Below are 20,156 nucleotides of genomic sequence, written 5' to 3' on the forward strand. Positions count from 1 at the left end.
CTTTTCTTAATTGGGTTTTTTGTCTTTTTATCGTTGAAAATGCATTTTATTTAAATACAATAAAATTTTTAATTGTGTGAAACTACATGTAACATAAAATTTATCATCTTAACCATTTTATAAGTATAGTTTAGTAGTGTTAAGTATATTCACATTGTTAGGCAACCGGTCTTCAGAACGCTTCATTATAAAACTGAAATTCTATACCCATTCAATACCAACTTTCTGTTTTCCCATTCTTCCTTTCCTCCAGCCACTGGTGCCCACCATTGTATTTTCTGTTTCTGTGAATTTGACTACTGTAGGTACCTCATATAAGTGGAGTCATACAGTATTTATCTTTCTGTGACTGGCTTATTTTTCTTAGCATAATGGCCTCACGGTTCATCCATGTCATAGCTTGTATCAGAATTTTCTTCCAAAAAGGATGCATTTTTAGTGACTTACATTTTCTGAGTAATGTATGACTTTTAATAAGGAAAACATGTATCTATGTGTGTACATTTATATGAATGTCTGTATATACGCATTTACAAACAGTAAGCACACGGTGTCCTTTGATGCTTGCTGAACCAGGATGTAAGTAGGATAAAATATTATTAATTGTATTAATATTATATGGACAAGCAGTTGTGATCTTGAATGAATTACTACATAGATCTTTGCAGTATTAAAATAGAAGCAGAAAGTGAGGAAGCAAAGAGAAATGACATCTGCATCTAATGAGCCTTTAAATCATAAGCTTGGAAGTAACTATAATGCTAGAATATTTTTCAGAGCTGTGAAGAGTAATGTGATGTGTGCATTGGTCAAAAGATTAAAAGCAGCCTGTTAAAATGGCATGCTGGTAGCAGTGAGTACGCCTAGCATCCAGATTTTAGATCTTAGGTATCGTTGCTCACTAAAAGAGACTAGCACTCCTTGGAGAAGTGACTGATAGCCAGAAAGTGAGAAAGTACTCAAAGGCTAATGGGATAATGTCAAAGGACATAGGAGCAGATTTAAAGAGGCTCCCAAAAGCCAAATTTGAGAGAATTTGAGAATCAAAAAAAATAATGACGATAACAGATTATAACACAGTAAATTGAAAAACAAAAATCTGTGAGTCCATGGAGATTTAAAAAAAACAAAAAGAACAAGACAGGGAAAAAAAATGAAAACAATTTTTTACAGAAAAACAGAAGAATGCCAATTAATAAATGTGGATAGAATAATAGAATTTTAGGTCAGTTGCAGTGGCTTGCGCCTATGATCCTAGTACTCTTGGAGGGCAAGGTAGGAGGATTGCTTGAGCTCAGGAGTTCAAGACCAGCCTGAGCAAGAGCAAGACCCTATCTCTACTAAAAATAGAAAAATTAGCCAGGCATTGTGGCGCGTGCTTATAGTCCCAGCTACTCAGGATGCTGAGGCAAGAGGATCACTGGAGCCCAGGAGTTTGAGGTTGCAGTGAGCTATCTATCATGATGCCACTGCACTAAACTTAGGGAGACAGAGCGAGATTCTGTTTCAAAAAAAAAAAAGGAAAGAATTTTTAAAAAATCACTATTTTGTAATCATCAGTGTAATAATTAGGCAAAGATCATCAATAAATCTAAAACCATTAGGAGAAAGATTGTTGGGAAACAAAAATACTCATGTATTCTCAAATTATTACTCCACATACCACTTTTTAATTATAAAGAGAAAAATATGCCTTGAAAATAGAGTGATCACCACGTTTACTGAGTGGTTGAGGTTGACATGTCCAGTAGTGAGATGGCCCAGTATCACGTGGCTTCCTGACGTGAGGCAGTGGGTGGGCTGCACGGGAAGACCTGTATGTGTTCTTGCTAGAAGTCTTGGATCTGAATCTAAGTCTGAGGAAGTAGAAACATTGAGGATGTGGGGCATTATGTGTGGGGATAACTGAAAGTAGAAACATTTAGGATGTGGGGATAAGGGAGTCAGTGTTCTGAAGAACAGTGACATGGTGGGTGGAGGAGGAGAATTGAGGGGAGAATATTCTAGATTGGCAAATGCAGAATGTGAACTTTGAATAGATTGGGAAAAAAAAAACATTTAACACACATTTGTGTGTTATTCCTAAAAGGATTCTGTGTAACCTTTAAGACTTTCTACTTTGAAAGTTTGAAAACTCTTGGATTTATGTGAGACTGCATCTATTAAAGCCCATCTCTCCATATGTTGGTTGTGGGAAAAGATAAACTTAACCTTTCTTTTTTAACTTTTTCTTATGGAAAATTGTGGAAGAGTTCCAACATCACACATACAAATAGCATAATGAACCTTCATGTAACGATCATTCAGCTTTAATAATTACCAATAGTTTGTTAGTCTTGTTTTATCTAACTTTTTCTCTCTTGGCAGAGTATTTTAAAGCAAATTCCAGACATACTATTTCACCCTTAGATACTTTAGTATAAAATCTCAATGACTTTAAAAACACAACTGCAGTGCCATTTTTTAATTGTTTCATTTCAACTAAGAATTGCCATTATTATACCTAACAATGTTTGTTAATGTTATCTTATGTCTAGTCCATGTTCAAACTTTGCTTAAAAAAATTTTTATAGTTAATTTGCTTAAATCAGTATCCAAACAAGGTCCATACGTTGCATCTTTTTAGTCTTGTTTTAGTCTTTAGTCTCTTTAATTTTAGTAGACCCCTTTCTTATTTTATATCTTATTTATTTATTGACAAAACCGGGTTCATTTGTCATATAGAATTTCCCATATTCTAATTTTGGTTAATTGTTTCCTTGGTATTTAATTAGTTCCTTTAAAAAAATTTTTTAAAATTTTTTTCAAGAACACTACTTAATGGTCCTTCCTGTTGCATCTCATCGGTAGTTACATAATGTCACTTTTAGTGACTGGAATAAGAAGTCTTTAAAGTTTTTTTAATTATAATACAGAGTATATACATTAAGCCTGATGAATTTTTACATGTGTACATATGTATAACCACTGCCCAGATCAAGATACAGGACATTTTTCAGCACCTGAGAAATTTCCTGTGTGCTTTCTTAATTAGTCCCTCACAAGAAACTGGTAACATTGATTACCTTTAGGGAGTGAAACTGGATAGTTGGGAATGGGAGTGGGGTGGGGACTTTTGACTGTAAATTATTCTATCTTTTTACTTTGAATTAATTAAATTTTAAAAATTCACACACTGGAGATCTAAAATTACTGAAACACTTGATTGAATTGTAAGAATTCTAATCAAACTAAGAATTTTCTTATGTAACTCCTATGTTGATATAAGTATATATGTTTTTGTTGTCTTGGTACGTGACAGTAGTAGAAAAATTGGTAGAAAGTTAGCAACTATATTTATATGCCATGGTGTGTATACTTTAGAGTCTTAAATGAATATTTCCTTTGTTTTCTTTTGGCAGCATGCATATGCACTAGAACTCCTATTTGATCAATTGCACGAAGGAGCTAAAGCTCTTGATGTAGGATCTGGAAGTGGAATCCTTACTGCATGTTTTGCACGTATGGTAGGAGCTTTATTTTTCATTCTGGCCCCAACAGAAGAATATTGTATGATTTGGCTGTATGTTTTTTTAACTTGTGGTTTTGATGTTTGTTTGTTTATTCTATTAAGATAGTTTACTTGTTTGTTTATTAAGATAGCAGTTGGAGTGAGCATCGCGTAGGATTTTGTTGTTGTTGCAGGTGACAGAATATTCAACCCAAACTGGCAGAGCTAAAAGGGAGTTTGTTTGGTTAGTATAATGGAAAAGTTTAGGGATATATCTGGCTTCTTGTGTGGCTGGATTTAGACCAGATATTGTTATTGACAATGGGTTTCTCTCTGCTTTTTGTTTTGGCCTTACTTTCCTCCACATATTGGCTTCCTTATCAGGCAGACTCTGCTCTGCCCTTGTGATCCCAAGCTAGCAGCCAGTAGCTCCCAAACTACATTCTTCCAAGTTCTCATTTGGCAGAAAAGAATAACGTTTCCAAACACTCCTACAGGTTTATTGGGAATGAAGGTAGAGCTTCTTTTACATTATAAAAAGTGCTCTTAGAAAAATGCCTTGTTTCTTATACTTCAACTTTTATCACCAGAGGCTTATCTGGTAAGTGAATATTCAGAGTATAAGCTGGGGACATGATAACACACCTTGGAGTAAAGGTTCATCTGTGCTCAGATAATCAAATCAGTTTGATTATGAGAAATCTTGTGCCTGCAGGCTAGATTGGAAAATTCTGGTCTTGTTAAGTTGGACTAGAATCCATGTAGAGTACTGTAAATATATAATCAACAGACGCACTAGAATGTAAGCTCTGGGAAAGTGGAAACTTTGTCTGGTATTTTTTGTTGATGTATCTATCCTAAGCATCTAGAACAATGACTGGCACATAATAAGGACTCATATTTTTTAAAGTTGTTTGCTTGTTTTCTAGAGGTTAAGTCCTCATTAATGGGTATCAGGGATTTTGTTTTTCTCTTCTTTTTTTCCTATCACTCTTGGTTGTCTGGCACAGGGATATATTTTTTTTAAACGTTAGAAATAGCATTTAATTAGTGACTTGTTCTCTACACTTGAAATGTTTATGGTTGTAGAGGAACATTCATTTTTTAAAATAATTAGGTTTCTGAGTTATCATTTTTAAAAAATTAGAGTTAATGTTTTTCACACATTTACCATCTGCTAGTCCATGTTCTAAGTGCTTTTCATGTTTACTCTTATTTAATCTTCATATCCTTTATGGAGTATATACGCTTTTCCTACTCATTTTATAGCTAAGGAACCTGATTCATGGGAGAGGTTCTTGCCAAGGTTATACTGTTGTAAGTGATAAGAACCCAGGTAGTCTGACTTTAAAGCATTTATTGTTTAAAACTTTTTTTTTATAACTAGTATTAATACTTGAGGCCTTTTTATATTTTTATTTATTTTTATGTTTTCCACTAATGGCAGTAGAATAAGGTATAGAAATCCTTTCCCATCAGATTTTTATGGAATATTTTAATATTTGACGTTATGCTTTTAGATGAAACTTAAATTAAAAATTATTGCATTACCTTTAAATATTAGTAATTCTACTTCAAAGTTCTGGATTTAAAATAGAAATCTAAGCAAGATATAATTGTTCTTAGAATAAGTTTTTGTAATTTTTTTTAGCTTTTAGATTGCTTAAACAATTATTCAGGGAGAGTGATAGTTGAGAAAGTTGTATAGGTAAATAATTTGCGATAAACTGAGTGTTTAGCAATCTAATTGGAGGCTTAAGCTGTTTATTTTTTATTTCTCATTGTAGAATATGATTTAGATAAGGAAACACTTCAATTGCACTTTGGAAAAACAAATTTAGCCCAATGAGCTATTGAATTATTTTCTCTTTTTCAGGTTGGAAGTAGTGGAAAAGTCATAGGAATTGATCATATTAAAGAGCTAGTAGATGACTCAATAAATAATGTCAGAAAGGACGATCCAACCCTTTTGTCTTCAGGGAGAGTGCAACTGGTTGGTGAGTATCAATCAACTTCAAAATTTCTTCTCCAGAGGATTTTTATTTTCAAAAGATCTAATGCAAACTAAATAATAGACCTAAGTATCACACTTTTTACATTCACTTTTAAGTACTAAGAAGAAAAACAATTACTCTTTTTGCCTACCTAGTGAGTATATAGCATTGTGTCTCTTTGTAATTTTAATTTTATATTTCTTTCTAACCAATGGGGTTGAATACTTTTTTCATGTATTTGACCATTTGGATTTCCTCTTTCGTGACGTACCTATTAATCAGATTGCTTGTATTTTTATTTGATTTATAGGGCTTCTAGCCCTTTGTTTATATATATTGTAAATTTCTTCTCCCCCTTTTGGTGTACCTTTTCATCTTACTGGTACCCTTTTGATAAATAGAAATTTTAAAATTTTAACGTAGTCAAGACTTACCAGTTTTTTCCAGTGCTTTCTGTGTCCTGTTTAAAGATACCCTGAAGTCATGAAGATATGTCCTTATATTATTTTTTAGAAGCTCTATCATTTTAGCTTTTCACATTTAGGTCTTTGATATTCCTAACATTGATTTTTGTATATGTATGAGGTGTAGGGGTCCAGTTATTTATTTCTTTTTCATATGAATACACAATTGTCCCAGGATCATTTATTGAAAAATCTATCCTTTCCCCATCTTAAACCCCTTATACTAGAATTCTTCACATTAGGTTTGATCTGAACAGGTTTTTAAAGCATACCTTTTTTCTTTCAGTGGGGGATGGAAGAATGGGATATGCCGCAGAGGCCCCTTATGATGCTATTCACGTAGGAGCTGCAGCCCCAGTTGTGCCCCAGGCAGTGAGTTGGGATTTTTTTGTGTGTGTCTGTGTGTTTTATTTAACTAAAACTCTAAAAGATGATGTTCAAAATATGATTAGACTTTTGGGTCATGCATTTTGGTTACAGTTAGCTGTTACTCTTTTTTTTATATGCAAACAATTGTATAAATAATATGAAAATTACTAAACCACGGCTGTGGCTGTCTTACTTCAAGCAATATTTGATCCAGGTAAGAACTAGGACAACAATAGAATTGGGAAAATCCCTCTGGAGTTCATGACCTGATAATCAGTTTGGTGAAGTTTTATTATTCATAAATATGAGAATATGCAAGACTATGTTAGGTGCATGAGAGATACTAGGAAGTATTTGTCATACATTGTACCCTCACAGAGCTTATATTCTAGAATAGATGTGTTTCATATGTAACAAAGAAATTAATGATATGATAGCATATCATTAGTATATTATATATATTGGATGGAAAAGAAAATATGTGAGGGAGAAAATTTTGCATTGAGTGGTCAAGGAGACTTCATACAGGGATGGAACTTGAACTGAATCTTATGGAATAGTATAATATGCATAGTTGACAATGAGAAGGAAGTGTATTCCAGTATTGTATATTATTATTATTATATTTTTAGAGACAGGGTCTTGCTCTATTGCCCAGGCTGGAGTACAGTGGTGTAATCAATCATAGCTCACTGCAACATTGAACTCCTGGGCTCGAGCAATCCTCCTTCCTCTGCATCTCAAGTAGCTGGGGCTATGGCATGTGCCCCCACACCTGGCTAAATTTTTTCTATTTTTTTTTATAGAGACAGAGCCTCGCTGTGTTGCCCAGGGTATTGTTGCGCTCCTGGGCTCAAGCGCTCCTCCCCGCTCTGCCTCCCAAAGTGCTGGGATTACTGGCATGAGCTGCCATGCCCAGCCAGTATTGTACTTTATATAGTCAAGGAAGTGTTTAAGGTACAATATTGATTTTTCATTTTAGTAAGGCTCTGATAAGCTTTTGTCATCCCTTAATAATTTTTGGTTAAGTTCACTGAAATGCTAGGTTTCTATTATAATACGTTTTACATATTCTTGACTAGATGACCATGGGCTCGATGTGACACTGTTTTTTCTGCCCATTCTCATCCATTCCCCAACCTGGAAAAGGTTCTTTTTTACATGTTTAGATCAGTTATAAGAAGCTGAAAGTTGGGGAATTTATTCTGATTATTGACTTATATTGGCTGAATGACTGGGAAAAATCACTTGATCTCTCTGGCCCTGTTGGTTATCTGTTAAAAAAAAAAAAAAGGAAGACTAAACCAATGATTTTAACACATTTTAATTGAAGTATTAAAATAATTTTAAAAAGTATACAAGTCATAAATGAACATCTTGATGAATTTTCACATGTGAGCACAAGACCAATGGGTTTTTAACTTTTTTTGAGACAGAGTCTTGCTCTTTTACCCAGGCTAGAGGGCAGTGGCTTCAGCCTAGTTCAGAGCAGCCTCAAACTCCTGGACTCCAGTGATCCTCTTGCCTCAGCCTCCTGAGTAGCTGGGACTACAGTCACATGCCACCGCGCCTGGCTAATTTTTTTCTATTTTTAGTAGGAATGGGATCACTCTTGCTCAGCCTGGTGTTAAACTCCTGAGCTCAAGCAGTCCTCCTGCCTCAGCCACCCAGAGCATTAGGATTACAGGCATGAGCCACCTTGCCTGGCCTTGTTTTTGTTTTTGTTTTTGGCAGCCTAGAATGAACAGTTAAAATCTAAAATATTACTAGAATGGCGTTTAAATGAAAGGGGTGGGTATAGGGCTCATCTTCCCTACTAGGACCCTGAGGCTTTCCAATTTTAAGGTAGCAAAGTACAGATGTTTATGCCTCCTCTTGGATATCACTCCAAAACAACTAGAAAAATAAGAAACAGAAACACAAACTCCATACTAGTTAACCAGGAGATTATACCTGCAATCCTGAACTCCACAGTATGAGAAGGTAGAAAGCAGATGAAATAATAGCTGACCCAGGAGGGTGGAGGAAGTGGAAACCAAAGAGACTGCAGAGCAAAATACCATGCAGAAGCAGTTTGCTCTGCAAAACTCTGGAAAGGCTTGGGAATGGAAGGCACTAAGACTTTGGAAATCAGAGGTGAAGCATGGGTCTGAAAAGAGGGGGTGTTGCTTGAAACTCTGTATAAGAAACTATTAGTCTTAAGCCCCAAGTAAGAAAATTTCCCAAAGCTGACAGATTCTATAGTTTGAAAACCTCTACTGAGTGCTCAACATAATGAATTTTTAAAATAAGAAAAAAGAACCACAATATCATCATGAAATTTCAGAATGTTAAGGATAAAGAGAAGATTCTAAAAGCTTCCAGAAAAACAAAGCAGATCTCCTGTTAAGGACTGGTAGTCAGAAAGGCCTCAAGTTGCAAAATAATAGCATTAGAATCAAGTCAGGAACAAATCATCAAAATTCTGAACTGAAAATTATTTCTAACCTTGAATTCTATATGCACACACATCACCAAATAGAATAAAGATAGTTTTAGACTTGTAAATCTCAATCTCTGTCTTTTAAAATATTCCAAGTACAATTTCACAAAATGCTTCTGGAGGAATTGCTTTAATAGTATGATCAAAATATGAGGAAATGGGGTTGGTTGTGGTGGCTCATGCCTGTAATCCTAGCACTTTAGGAGGCTGAGGTGGGAGGATTGCTTGAGGCCAGGAGTTCGAGACCAGCCTGAGCAAGAGTGAGACCCCATCTCTGCAAAAAAATAGAAAAATTAGCCAAGCATGGTGGTGTGCACATGTAGTCCTAGCTACTGGAGAGCCTGAGGCAGGAAGATCACTTGAGTCTAGGAATTTGAGGTTATAGTGAGCTATGATGATGCCACTGCACTGTAGCCAGGTGACAGAGTAAGACTCTATCTCAAAAAAAAAAAAAAAAAGGAAGACACGGTAGGAACAACCAAAAGAGGAAACCAAGTAGGGCATCTTGGTCAGAAAGAGGTATAGGAATTCCCAGGATGAAAGCTAAGTAGCAGGCCTGGAGAATAGCCAGTCCAGATTTGGAGTCACTAGAAGGAAGTCCCTCTACAGAAGAGAAAAGAAAAAAAAGCACTAATTAGATAGGTTTGTGTGAAATTTTTGTTGAGAAGCTGTTGGAGGGTAGAAGGATTTACAGACAGTTACAAAGAAAATTAAGTGAATGAATGAAAAAAGAAAAAGCCTTCAATTTTAGCTGCAGGGAAAACAAAACTATTAATATTATATAAGAAAGGAAACAATCATTGGATACCTCTTGGCTCAGCAGCAAATCAAATTTACACAGTCATCACTGAAAATGATTTTAATAAATTATGATTGGTTAGATTGGGGCAAGGAAGCAGAATTTATGTTAAGAGAGCTCAATCCTTATATAGCATATATTTTGAAATATAAAGGTAAATACTAGAAGACAACAGAAAGGATTTAAAATGATTGGATTTAAGGAGCAAGATTGGGGTGGGAGGAAGAAATCTGTTTTTCGTTATAAACCTTGAAATTGAGAAAAACAACTGAAAGAATACTTAAAAGTATTACTTTGATAAAAATTAAAATGAAAAGTAAATTTTTAATTGAGGGCACCCTTCTCTGGGATAATAGATATTATCCAAAGTAAGATTTCCTCCTTTGGATTGATGGTGATCTGTAAGGTTATATTATAATAAAATGGTAAAATATGATTTAAAAGTTTTCTGACTGGAGGGGCTTTCACTAAGTAGTCTTGGTTCTTCACTGATAGGAGTATCCTTGTTCTAATGCTGCAGGGACTCCAGCCCTACCTTCCCTCCTCATGGTACCAGTAATCCTAAATTTAATCATATAACTAGGATTCCCTTATCTTTGCTTCAGTGATGCCCTAGATTCTAAAATAATAGGATAGGGATTCCTTGCTGATTTCTACACTTCTCCTGCCCTATCTCTCCTTTTCAACCCACAGAGATTCAGAACAGGCACACAGGCATTAGAATTTTGTACTTTGCCCTTGGTCTCCCCAAGGGAATAGTTCTACATTAGGTGGTTCAGTTCAAACATTTGGAGCACTGTGGTTGTACTAGGTATTTACCATATGTTAGATGCTAGGAGCACAAAGATGAATAAGACACAGTCCCTCTTCTCAAGGAACCTGCAGCTTAATAAAAGAGGCTGACAGTTGAGTAATAGTATAACAATCAAAGTATGTATAAGTTTGAATAGCCCTTATCCAAAATGCTTGGGACCAGAAGTGTTTTGGATTTTGGATTTTTTCAGGCTTTTTTGGGTTTTGAAATATTTGCATATATATAATGAGATATCTTGGGGATAGGATATAAGTCTAAACATGACATTTATTTCTGTTTCATATATATCTTATACACATGCCTGAAGGTAATTTTATTACAATATTTTCAATAATTTTCTTCATGAAACAGTTTTGACTGCCACCCACCAAATGAGGTCAGGTGTGAAATTATTTACTTGTGTCATGTTTTGGAATTTGGAGCATTTCCAACTGTGGATTTTCAGATCAGTTTGCTCAACCTGTGTATATTAAATAAAGTACATTTCTGCTTTCTTCCCATGGACACTAAAAGTTTTTTACAGTGATGTAAAAGGACTATTAATATCAAATCTATAACTTGGTGTATATGTGTTTTTCTTTTTCCTTTAGCTAATAGACCAGTTAAAGCCTGGTGGAAGATTGATATTGCCAGTTGGACCTGCAGGTGGAAACCAAATGTTGGAGCAGTATGACAAGCTACAAGATGGCAGCGTCAAAATGAAGCCTCTGATGGGGGTGATATACGTGCCTTTAACAGATAAAGAAAAGCAGTGGTCCAGGTGGAAGTGATTTTATCTTCTGCTCTTTCTTCTTCCACACATGCAAGGTGAAAGGGTGTGGATTTTAAGACATTAGACTACAAGAGCTGTTTTTTGGTTATCACCTTTATGCTACTCCATTATAACATCAGAAATTCATTACATTAAAAATGTGAAAATTTTGCATGGTCTGCCCTTCTTTTGGTTTAATTTATATCTTTGGGAAAGGGAGAGTGAGACTTGGTTGGCACAAAGGTGTTTTTTGTTTGTTTTTTCAGAGACTTTCAGCTGCAGTTCAGCACTTTCTAAGGATATTTTTTTCTTTATTGGCCACTCTGTGTTCCTATATTTACAAATCATTTTTATAGCTACTGTATTGGCATGGAAACAAAGACTTCAATCTGGAAAATAAGGGGCCTTGGTCACTCTCTATTGTATTAATACCATTGTTATAAGAAGGGGAAAGAACGGTTGTCTCAATTTTTGAAAGTGTTAGAATCCCAGAGAGGACATTCTTCCTCTCAGCTTGATTTCTCACTTTCAATCAGATTCATAGGTGTCTGACAACCTGTACCTGTTTTTACATTCAGTCTTGTGTCAGAGCCACCGTAAGGAATAAACTGCTCATCATTCTAGAGGCCAGCCAATTTTTAAGCTATTCTTGGGGAGGGGCAAGGATTGCATAAGCTACCTAGTGAGTGCCCAGGTCTCACAAACCCGCCCAAAGGGCCAGCGCATGCAGCAATTTTCAGCACAGCATGGCTTGTTGTAAATATAATGCCCACTTTTGTTTTATATCTCAACATAATCTGAATATTTTGTTTGAAGCCAAGATTTCTCTTCTCTGTTTTCTTCCCATTCCCACTCCTTAGATGAGAGGGAGTGAGGTCAGAACGTAAAAGTACCATTAGCTAAGATTACTTGACGTTAAATGCCAAAATACTAAAGCTTTATAATTTCTTTATCTTAGAATCTATTTTTATTTGACGTGAAGATTCTTATTTTAAGATAATTATTTTCTTAATTAAAATAGTGATAAGTTTAATAGACCTCTCAATGTTGTTTTCTAGAAAGAGGAAAGGTACTTTTTGAATGAATGTTTAATTGCAAAAATGGTAATGAATCTAACTTAGTTCAAAACTGTGTTTTACTTTGAACTAAATTCAGATCAGGCTTTTCTAAAATATCTTCCTAGGAATTGCTTTTTTTTATTCTTTACCTATAGCTATTTTTTGTGAATTCTAGCCTTGAGCATAGCTACTTCTTTAAAAAAATTATTTTAAAAACTCTTTTCAGTTAGAATTAGATATAGTTATTAACTATTTACAACCTTTCTTCATTTCTAGTATGGTTTATATGATTACAGAATACGCGATTACAAAGAATATGATTACATGGTATGATTAGTGAAATTTGATACCAAGTAAAAGTTCATATTCATTAAAAAGTTTAAAATTTTTCTTTTTGTACACAATAAATATTAGTATTAAATGTTCTATCTATAATTTAATGATGGATTTATACAAAATATTTTGTTTTTATGTAATTAGAGGTGGATTTACCATTAAGCTTATGGAGCTGAAGCTCCACAGCCTTTCTTGCTAATGTCCTTTCTGACCCTGTACCTAATTGTATATGATAGTCTTATTGATTTTTTTGTTCCTTCATAAAGAGAGTCTCCTAATTAAGCCTTAGGACCCCAGAAACCCTGAATCTACCCTTGATAGAACCAAACTATTTGTTAAAAAATTTAGAATAACTTTTAAACTTATGGATGATTATTTAGTCATTTGCTAAACATTTAAATGTATACCTGTTTTTCTTTTTGACCTTCATATTAAAAAAAATAAATAAATAAAATAAAATATCAAGCAATTTTTACATTTTCCATCATTGGAAACCTTTTTTCTAGCTGTACCAGGAGGACATTCTAATTTTTTCTGTTATAGATTTTTTTTTATCTCTTTGTTCAAATACATTTCCTACATCCAAAGATACGGTTCTAATTACAAAGCTACTCAGTTACTTAATTGTAATTCTGGAAGTTTAAAGCATATAACTCAAGGTGAAACAAAATTTAGAAACTAAATTGGGAAAAAAACAACTACCATATTAAAATGTCCTTGAAAATTACTGGAAAATAGAATATTTGAGAAGGTACAATATAAACAGTTAACTTAAAATCTTGACTGTTAATCTGCTGTTTCTCTTTGTGTTCATAAACTATATCATCAGGGTCTAGGCAGGAAACAAGGCATAATCAGGTAGGATTTTGAAGTGATTTTAATAAAGGGACTTTCAGAGAAATATGGGAAAGATATGGGAATCAGTAAAGGATGATGATGTACCCAGGGAACAGGGACACCCGGGAAGCTTTTACCACTCTAGGTCTAAAAGGGAAAGGGGAGGAAGCAGTTTTACTGGAACCCTTGAGAGCAGGGACAACCCGGGTAGGGGATGGAGGAGGAGGTTGGTTGCTGACAGGAGCTGTAGTGACAGAGGGAAGCAGCCCCTACCAGATCTATGATTCACCTCAGGGTTCTTCCCTCCCATGCTCCTCTGTCTTACCAGGGTATCATGTAGGCCAGACAGAGGAAGGGGCCCTGTGGCAAATGTGGTCTGAAATCGGTTCTCACCACTACTTCCTTCCCCTTCCCCCTAAGTAGATACCCCTGCTGCTTTTAAAATTTAGGTCTGGAAGAGATTTGAGATGTTATATGCCCTATTTCTGTCCCCTTTAGGCCGATCTATACTTAAACTGTTCTTGACAGAAAAAAAATGTGTTTATTTTAAATTTCCTTTGGAAAAGTAACATCTAATACCTTTGTTTGGCAATTTGTTCTGTTGTTAAATATTTTTTTCAGTGTGAGGACCTTAATATCATTCATTCAACCAGTATGTGTGTACCTGCTATGCCAGGCACTGTACTAGGCGCCAGGAATCTTCAGCTGTGAATTTGAAACTGACTGTTCTCATGGAGCTTATATGAAGAGTAATGTAAGAGATCAAGACAAACAGGCAATTACAGTGTAGTGTGTTTAGACTCACAGTAAGGAGCAACTGAAGTGTTTCAGCCAGGCAATGAAGTTATTAGAATTGCATTTCAGAAAGATAACTCTAGCTGTCATGTAGACAGTAGATTGGAAAGGGACAAAACTAGAGTCAGAAACAGGAGAGGGTTGTAACAATTCAGGGGTAAAATGACAGTGGCCTGAATTAAGGCAATGTTAGTAAGGATAGAGAAAAGTGGATTGATAGCTGCATCTAAAAAATGGTCACTGGTTTCTCAGTGTGCCTTCCACATTTGGGAATTATCATCTAAAATGTTCCTGGGTCAACTTGCGAGGCTAGATGATTTCTGTTCTTTCAGACTTTCTTCAGGATTAATGTGACAACTCACAGTGCTTTCTTAGGAACCATCTCTTGTTTCTCACCAGCTTTGCATCCTTCTTTTACTGAGGGATCCGATGAGGGTGAGATCTAATTTTTGCTGAGGAGGTGTGACAGAAACTATATTTTAAAAAATGAGAGCTAGTGGGCATGCCGAATTCTAGTACCAAATAAAGCCCCAAACTTGAATGTAGGCTTATGTCTCCTTATACTTGGAAAAATGTCACTTGTAATTTTGGTGGATTAACAGAAGGTGAAAGGAAAGAATGCCATATCTATAGGCCATAGCCCATAGACCCAGAATCTGTGGTATTATGATTGTAGACATGTAATACTTGTATTAGTTGCTTCTGAAACGTAATACTTTTAAAATTTGTATTTTATTTTAAATAAGTATCTTTATTATATATATGTATATATATCAATATTTTGTTCATCTTCTGGTGAAAGTTTTATATTTGTTTTGGGTTTGTTTTTTTTTTTTTTTTTTTGGTTTTTGAGGCAGGGTTTCACTCTGTCACCCCGGCTAGAGCACAGTGGCATCATCATAGCTTACTGCAACCTCAAACTCCTGGATTCAAGCTATCCTCCCATCTCAGCCTCCCAAAGTGCTAGGATTACAGGTGTGAGCCACTGCCCCCGGCCTGATTGTGCATTTCTAAGGTTGACAATATAGGTCCTAAGGTATCCCATTGACCCTGTGTTCCATATTCTATATTGTTCCCTTTTTATTTTTTTACATATGTTACAGCATTGTGACATACTTTGTATCCTTAAAGCCAGGGATATATTGTTATTTTTGAAATTCTTTTTGTGTCTCTCATAATGCATTGTATGAAGCAAATTGTACAAAGCTTTTTTTTGTGGGTGGGGAGGGGGACTGGGTGGGGGAGGGGCAGAGTCTTGCTCTGTTGCCCAGCCTGGAGTGCAGTGGCATCCATCATTGCTCACTGCAACCTCAAACTCCTGGGCTTAAGTGACCCTCCTACCTCAGACTCCCTAGAAGCTGGAGCTACAGGCATGTGCCACCACGCCCAGCTAATTTTTTTATTTGTTGTAGAGATGGGAGTCTGGCTATATCTCAGGCTCAAACTCCTGACCTCAAGCAATCCTCCCATCTCTGCCTCCCAAAGTGCTGGGATTATAGGCATGAGCCACTGTGCCTGGCCACAAAGCTTTTATTACCTCAGAAAATCCATTAAATTATTAGAGAACATTCGTGGATTTTGATTATTGATTCCTAGTAGTAGATCTTTTCATTTGTTCTTGGTAAAGAACATATAAGAGTAAATGTTAGCATGGAGTCATTAAAATCTCATAAACATTTAAATTATGTATAATTATATGTTATATATAATAAATACAGTTAATAACCTAATGAATATATTTAGCACATTATATATAGCAATTTTATTTTTTTTATATTATCTTTTTAGAAATGGTCTCGCTCTATCACCCAGGCTAGAGGGTAGTGGTGTGATCCTAGCTCACTGCAGCCTTGAACTCCTGGGCTCAAGCTATTCTCCTGTCTCAGCCTCTTGAGTAAATGGGACTAACAGGCGTGTGCTACCATGCCTGGCTAATTTTTTATTTTTACTTTTTGTAGAGACAGGGTCTCACTATGTTGCCCAGGCTGGTCTTTGAACTCCTGGCCTCAAGTGATCCTCCGGCCTCAGTCTCCCAAAGTGCTAGGAATAAAGTGCCAGACCTTTTTTAAAAAAAAAAAAATATGGCAATTTGAAAGAGCCTTTTTAAAAATTTAGGACATACTACTTTTTATTGTAAATGATCTATTCATGCAAGTCAGATAAAGATATGGTTATGTAGAATTTTGAACATTAGGAAAAATTTAATAACTTACAAGTTACTTAGATTTCAGGGTGTTAGAATGGTGACAAGATTGTACATGCACCGGTAGCAAATTTTTGTTTCTCCCTGGCATCCTAATTTTAAAATTCAGGTCTATAAGCTTAATATCTTTATTAAAACATTTTTTAGATGGAGAGGCTATTTGGAAATATTGCACTATGTTGATGAGGCATTAATTTATTTGCAATATCCTTAATGCCTTGTAATAGGTAAATAAAATGTAATGAATTAATAAAAGTAACAGTATGTTTAACTCATATTTTAAAAAGCACAAGTGAATTTGTTTATAAATAGAGCACTTTGCTAGTGAACTCTTTGTAGACTGAATATTTTAATGCTTGCATGAATTTAAGTGAAAAATTCTATGAGAATTATAGTACTGTTATTTAGAAGAGTATACTAAGAGCAATCAGAGCTTATAATTTATCACTTAATATATAATACAATACTGTGTGATAAAGGCACCTTATGGGAGAAGTAATTTTTAAAATATTGCACAATTTACAAAATTCAGTTTTAACAAAACCAAATTATCTGGTAATTCTTTAACTTACCACTTACCTGTGAAATATAAGTTCTTTGTTTCTCTTTCCCTTCACAGCAGTCCCCAACCTTTTTGGCACCAGGGACTGGTTTCATGGAAGACAATTTTTCCACAGACCAGGGTTGGGGTAGGCGGATGGTTTAGGGATGATTCAAGTGCGTTACATTTATTGTACACTTTATTTCTGTTATTACATTGTAATATATGGTGAAATAGTTATACAACTCAGCATAACACAGAATCCGCAAAATCCGTGGGATCCCTGAGCTTGTTTTCCTGCAACTAATGCCGCCGCTGATCTAACAGGAGGCGGAGCTCGGGCGGTGATGCCAGTGATGGGGGGGTGCTGTAAAAAGAGATGAAGCTTCTCTCACCTGCTGCTCACCTCCCGCTATGTGGCCCAGTTCCTAACAGGCCATGGACTTGTACTGGTCCACGGCCCGGGGGTTGAGGACTGTAGCTTTCAAATTTATTTTAACAACTTTTTCAAAACTTCAAATTTTTATTACGGACAAGTTGCTAGAATAGTAGAAGAACTCTTAAATCTCTCTTTCCAGAGTCACCAATTATGAGCATTTTTCTACATTGCTTCATCACTGCCTCTTTCTATATAGACATATATGTGTAATATTTTTTCCTTTTTTCTGAATCATTTGAGATTTAATTGCTAACATCATGCTTCTTTACCCCAAAGTACTTGAGTGTTTAATGATATTTTTTTACTCAATTACCCTCATATATGAGGCTTTTAGTCTTTTCTGGTAGTTTTATTTATCTTTTCACTTTTAATGGCTTTATTGAGGTATAATTTATATACCATACAGCTTATTTTAGACTGCATTTTTATTCCTTCCTTCCTCTCAGTGGCAGTTGCTGGTACAGTGCTGCACCTGGCTGAGCGAATGGTTTCTTTTGGAGCTGATAAAGCTGCCTTATGAAATCACCTGACAGGTATATTATACCTACAGATGATGCATTTTCTCCCAGAGAGTTTGGGTTGAGATTGACCCACTCCATAATTGCTAACAGACACTCCAAGCAAAAGACTAAATTTTTGTCCAATTCTGTGACTTAAAAAAAAAATTTGAACTCTGAATACTCAAGTCGTCATTTTATAATAGTGTTAAGATGATCCTAGACCTAAAAGTTAGAATTTTTCTGAATTTTTGATCTTGAAGGAAGAAATCTATTTTTAAAATTAAAAAATAACTTAGGCTTCTAGGTTTCATACTTCATTCTGGAGTAGCATGAAAGATGTTCGAATGGCTGACTTCCTATTTTGCTTTGACTTGGGATTATTTGCTCTTTTTTTTTTTAATATATTGATTGGGGATCAGTGCATTTTGATTGATTTAATAGTTGTGTCTAAACTATTATAAAACCAAATTGTTTAGTATAGAACTCCTACTTATGTTTTTTTCCTCTTTTCTCTCCCCAGGGATGAATTGTAAAAGCAACATCAGCTTGACCAGTCTATAATATTACAATGGATTGCTCATCTCAGTCCTCAAAGGTTTTTGAAAACCAACACCATCACAGCTTGTTTTGGACTTTGTTACACTATTCTTTTCAGCATGAAAATGTGTGGTTTTTTTAGGGTTTCTAATTCTTCAAAGAGGCACAGAGCCAAATTGCTAGAGGAAGGATGCAAAGTATAAAGTTGGGAATTATTACTTTAACATGCCCACATTTTACTTTGAAATATTAAAAGAAAGGGTTCTGCAAAGTGGAAAACTTAGTTTTTGAATTGATTTTGAGGAGTGGTTTTTCTTTTCTTGGACACTTAATTCTGTTCTGATATTAATTTATCAGATTGCTTTTGTGCATTGGATAATGCCACCATTCACAAGTTAAGAGTTTTGGTATTTGGATGTCTGTTAAATGCTACTAAGAAAATAGAGATGAGCTTTCTTTTTAAAGCTTTTGATGTGGTGTCATAGAATAGCATGTTGTAGATACAATCAGCTGCTTTGTTACCTTAAAACTTGGCATTTGTAAATATTAAACCTTAAGATGGCAGGTGATGTCCTGTAAACACTCAGCTGTTCAGATTGGACATAACTGAAGTAGTTCTTCCTCTCTCTCTCAAAATTATAGGAGACTTGTAGCTTAGTGGGTTTTTTTGTTTGTTTGTTTCTAATTTGCTGCTGGTAATGTATATGAATTTAACATGCTGTGTAAGCTGTGTCCTAGTTACTGAACAGTTTATGCAGTGCTGCTTTGCCAAATAAAGTTCAAAGTAAAACAGGCATTGGTGGTGTTTGAATATAGAAGAAAGAACCGCATGTCCACCAGATACAAAATGCTAAGATCACAGAGAAAAAATTATTTCTCTAATGTTCCCTTTTGTGAAATCTAAGTAGGTAAATAGCATTAATCCAACTGTGCATTGTAGAATGTGACTACAATGCTTCAGGGCCAGGACCATACTTGAATCATCATTTCTCTCTGCCTACCTAGCACGGGGCTTTCCTGTAGTAGACGTATAATAAATGCCGAATGAGTGAGTGGGTGAATAAATTGACTTATGTCAGGAAAGAACAGGTTTGAGGATGAACATACCAAAACATTTCTCTCACTTATAAATAGATATATTAATATAATGACTGTACATGAATTTCTAAGAAGGCAGTAGTACTTAGGGATCTTGTTGTGTTTTATACCTTTTATAATAAGATCTTAGTTTTTCTAAGGGTTCTAAAACTTGAGGAAATAGAGGCTCTAGAATGAGCAGAAGCAGCACTCTCAACAGAGCCCTTCTGGTGCGTGCAAGTGTGCAAAAATCTGGCAGGGAGATCCTTAGCATGTGAGACACTCCCTTGCCTCCCCAACTTTTGAAAGTCTTAAACATTACTTCTTTATGACTTCTTTTAAATGGCTTTAAAAAATGATGCATACATTTTCACAATTGCCTCTTCTTGGGTAAGGTATTAGACACAAGAAACTAGCATTACTGGTAGCTTTATGTGCCGTTGTTGTTGATTGCTTCTGGACCCAGGCCTTAAACCCTCTCGGTCCAGAACTCAGTATCATTGCTCCAATGATACAGCAACCTCAAACTCCTGGGCTCAAGTGATCCTCCTGCCTCAGCCTCCTAAGTAGCTGGGACTACAGGCGTGGCATCACGCCTGGCTAATTTTTTTTTATATTTTATAGAGACCGGGTCTCACTATGTTGCCCAGATTGGTCTTCAACTTCTGGC

At 35.4% G+C, this 20,156-nt stretch overlaps 1 protein-coding gene across 1 annotated transcript in view; it reads left to right on the top strand.

The window, feature by feature from the left end:
• PCMT1 (protein-L-isoaspartate (D-aspartate) O-methyltransferase) overlaps positions 1-19,205 on the top strand; it is a 42,462-nt gene extending 23,257 nt beyond the window's left edge. The window contains exons 4-8 of the mRNA XM_045544563.1: positions 3,402-3,506; positions 5,367-5,487; positions 6,235-6,320; positions 11,003-11,172; positions 18,393-19,205. Of these exons, the coding sequence (XP_045400519.1) occupies positions 3,402-3,506; positions 5,367-5,487; positions 6,235-6,320; positions 11,003-11,172; positions 18,393-18,405 (495 nt within the window). The 3' untranslated portion in view covers positions 18,406-19,205. The remainder of the gene's footprint in view (positions 1-3,401; positions 3,507-5,366; positions 5,488-6,234; positions 6,321-11,002; positions 11,173-18,392) is intronic.
• The last annotated feature ends 951 nt before the right edge of the window (positions 19,206-20,156 follow it).

This window comes from Lemur catta, chromosome 2 (assembly GCF_020740605.2).
Source record: "Lemur catta isolate mLemCat1 chromosome 2, mLemCat1.pri, whole genome shotgun sequence".
NCBI classification, from domain to species: domain Eukaryota; kingdom Metazoa; phylum Chordata; class Mammalia; order Primates; family Lemuridae; genus Lemur; species Lemur catta.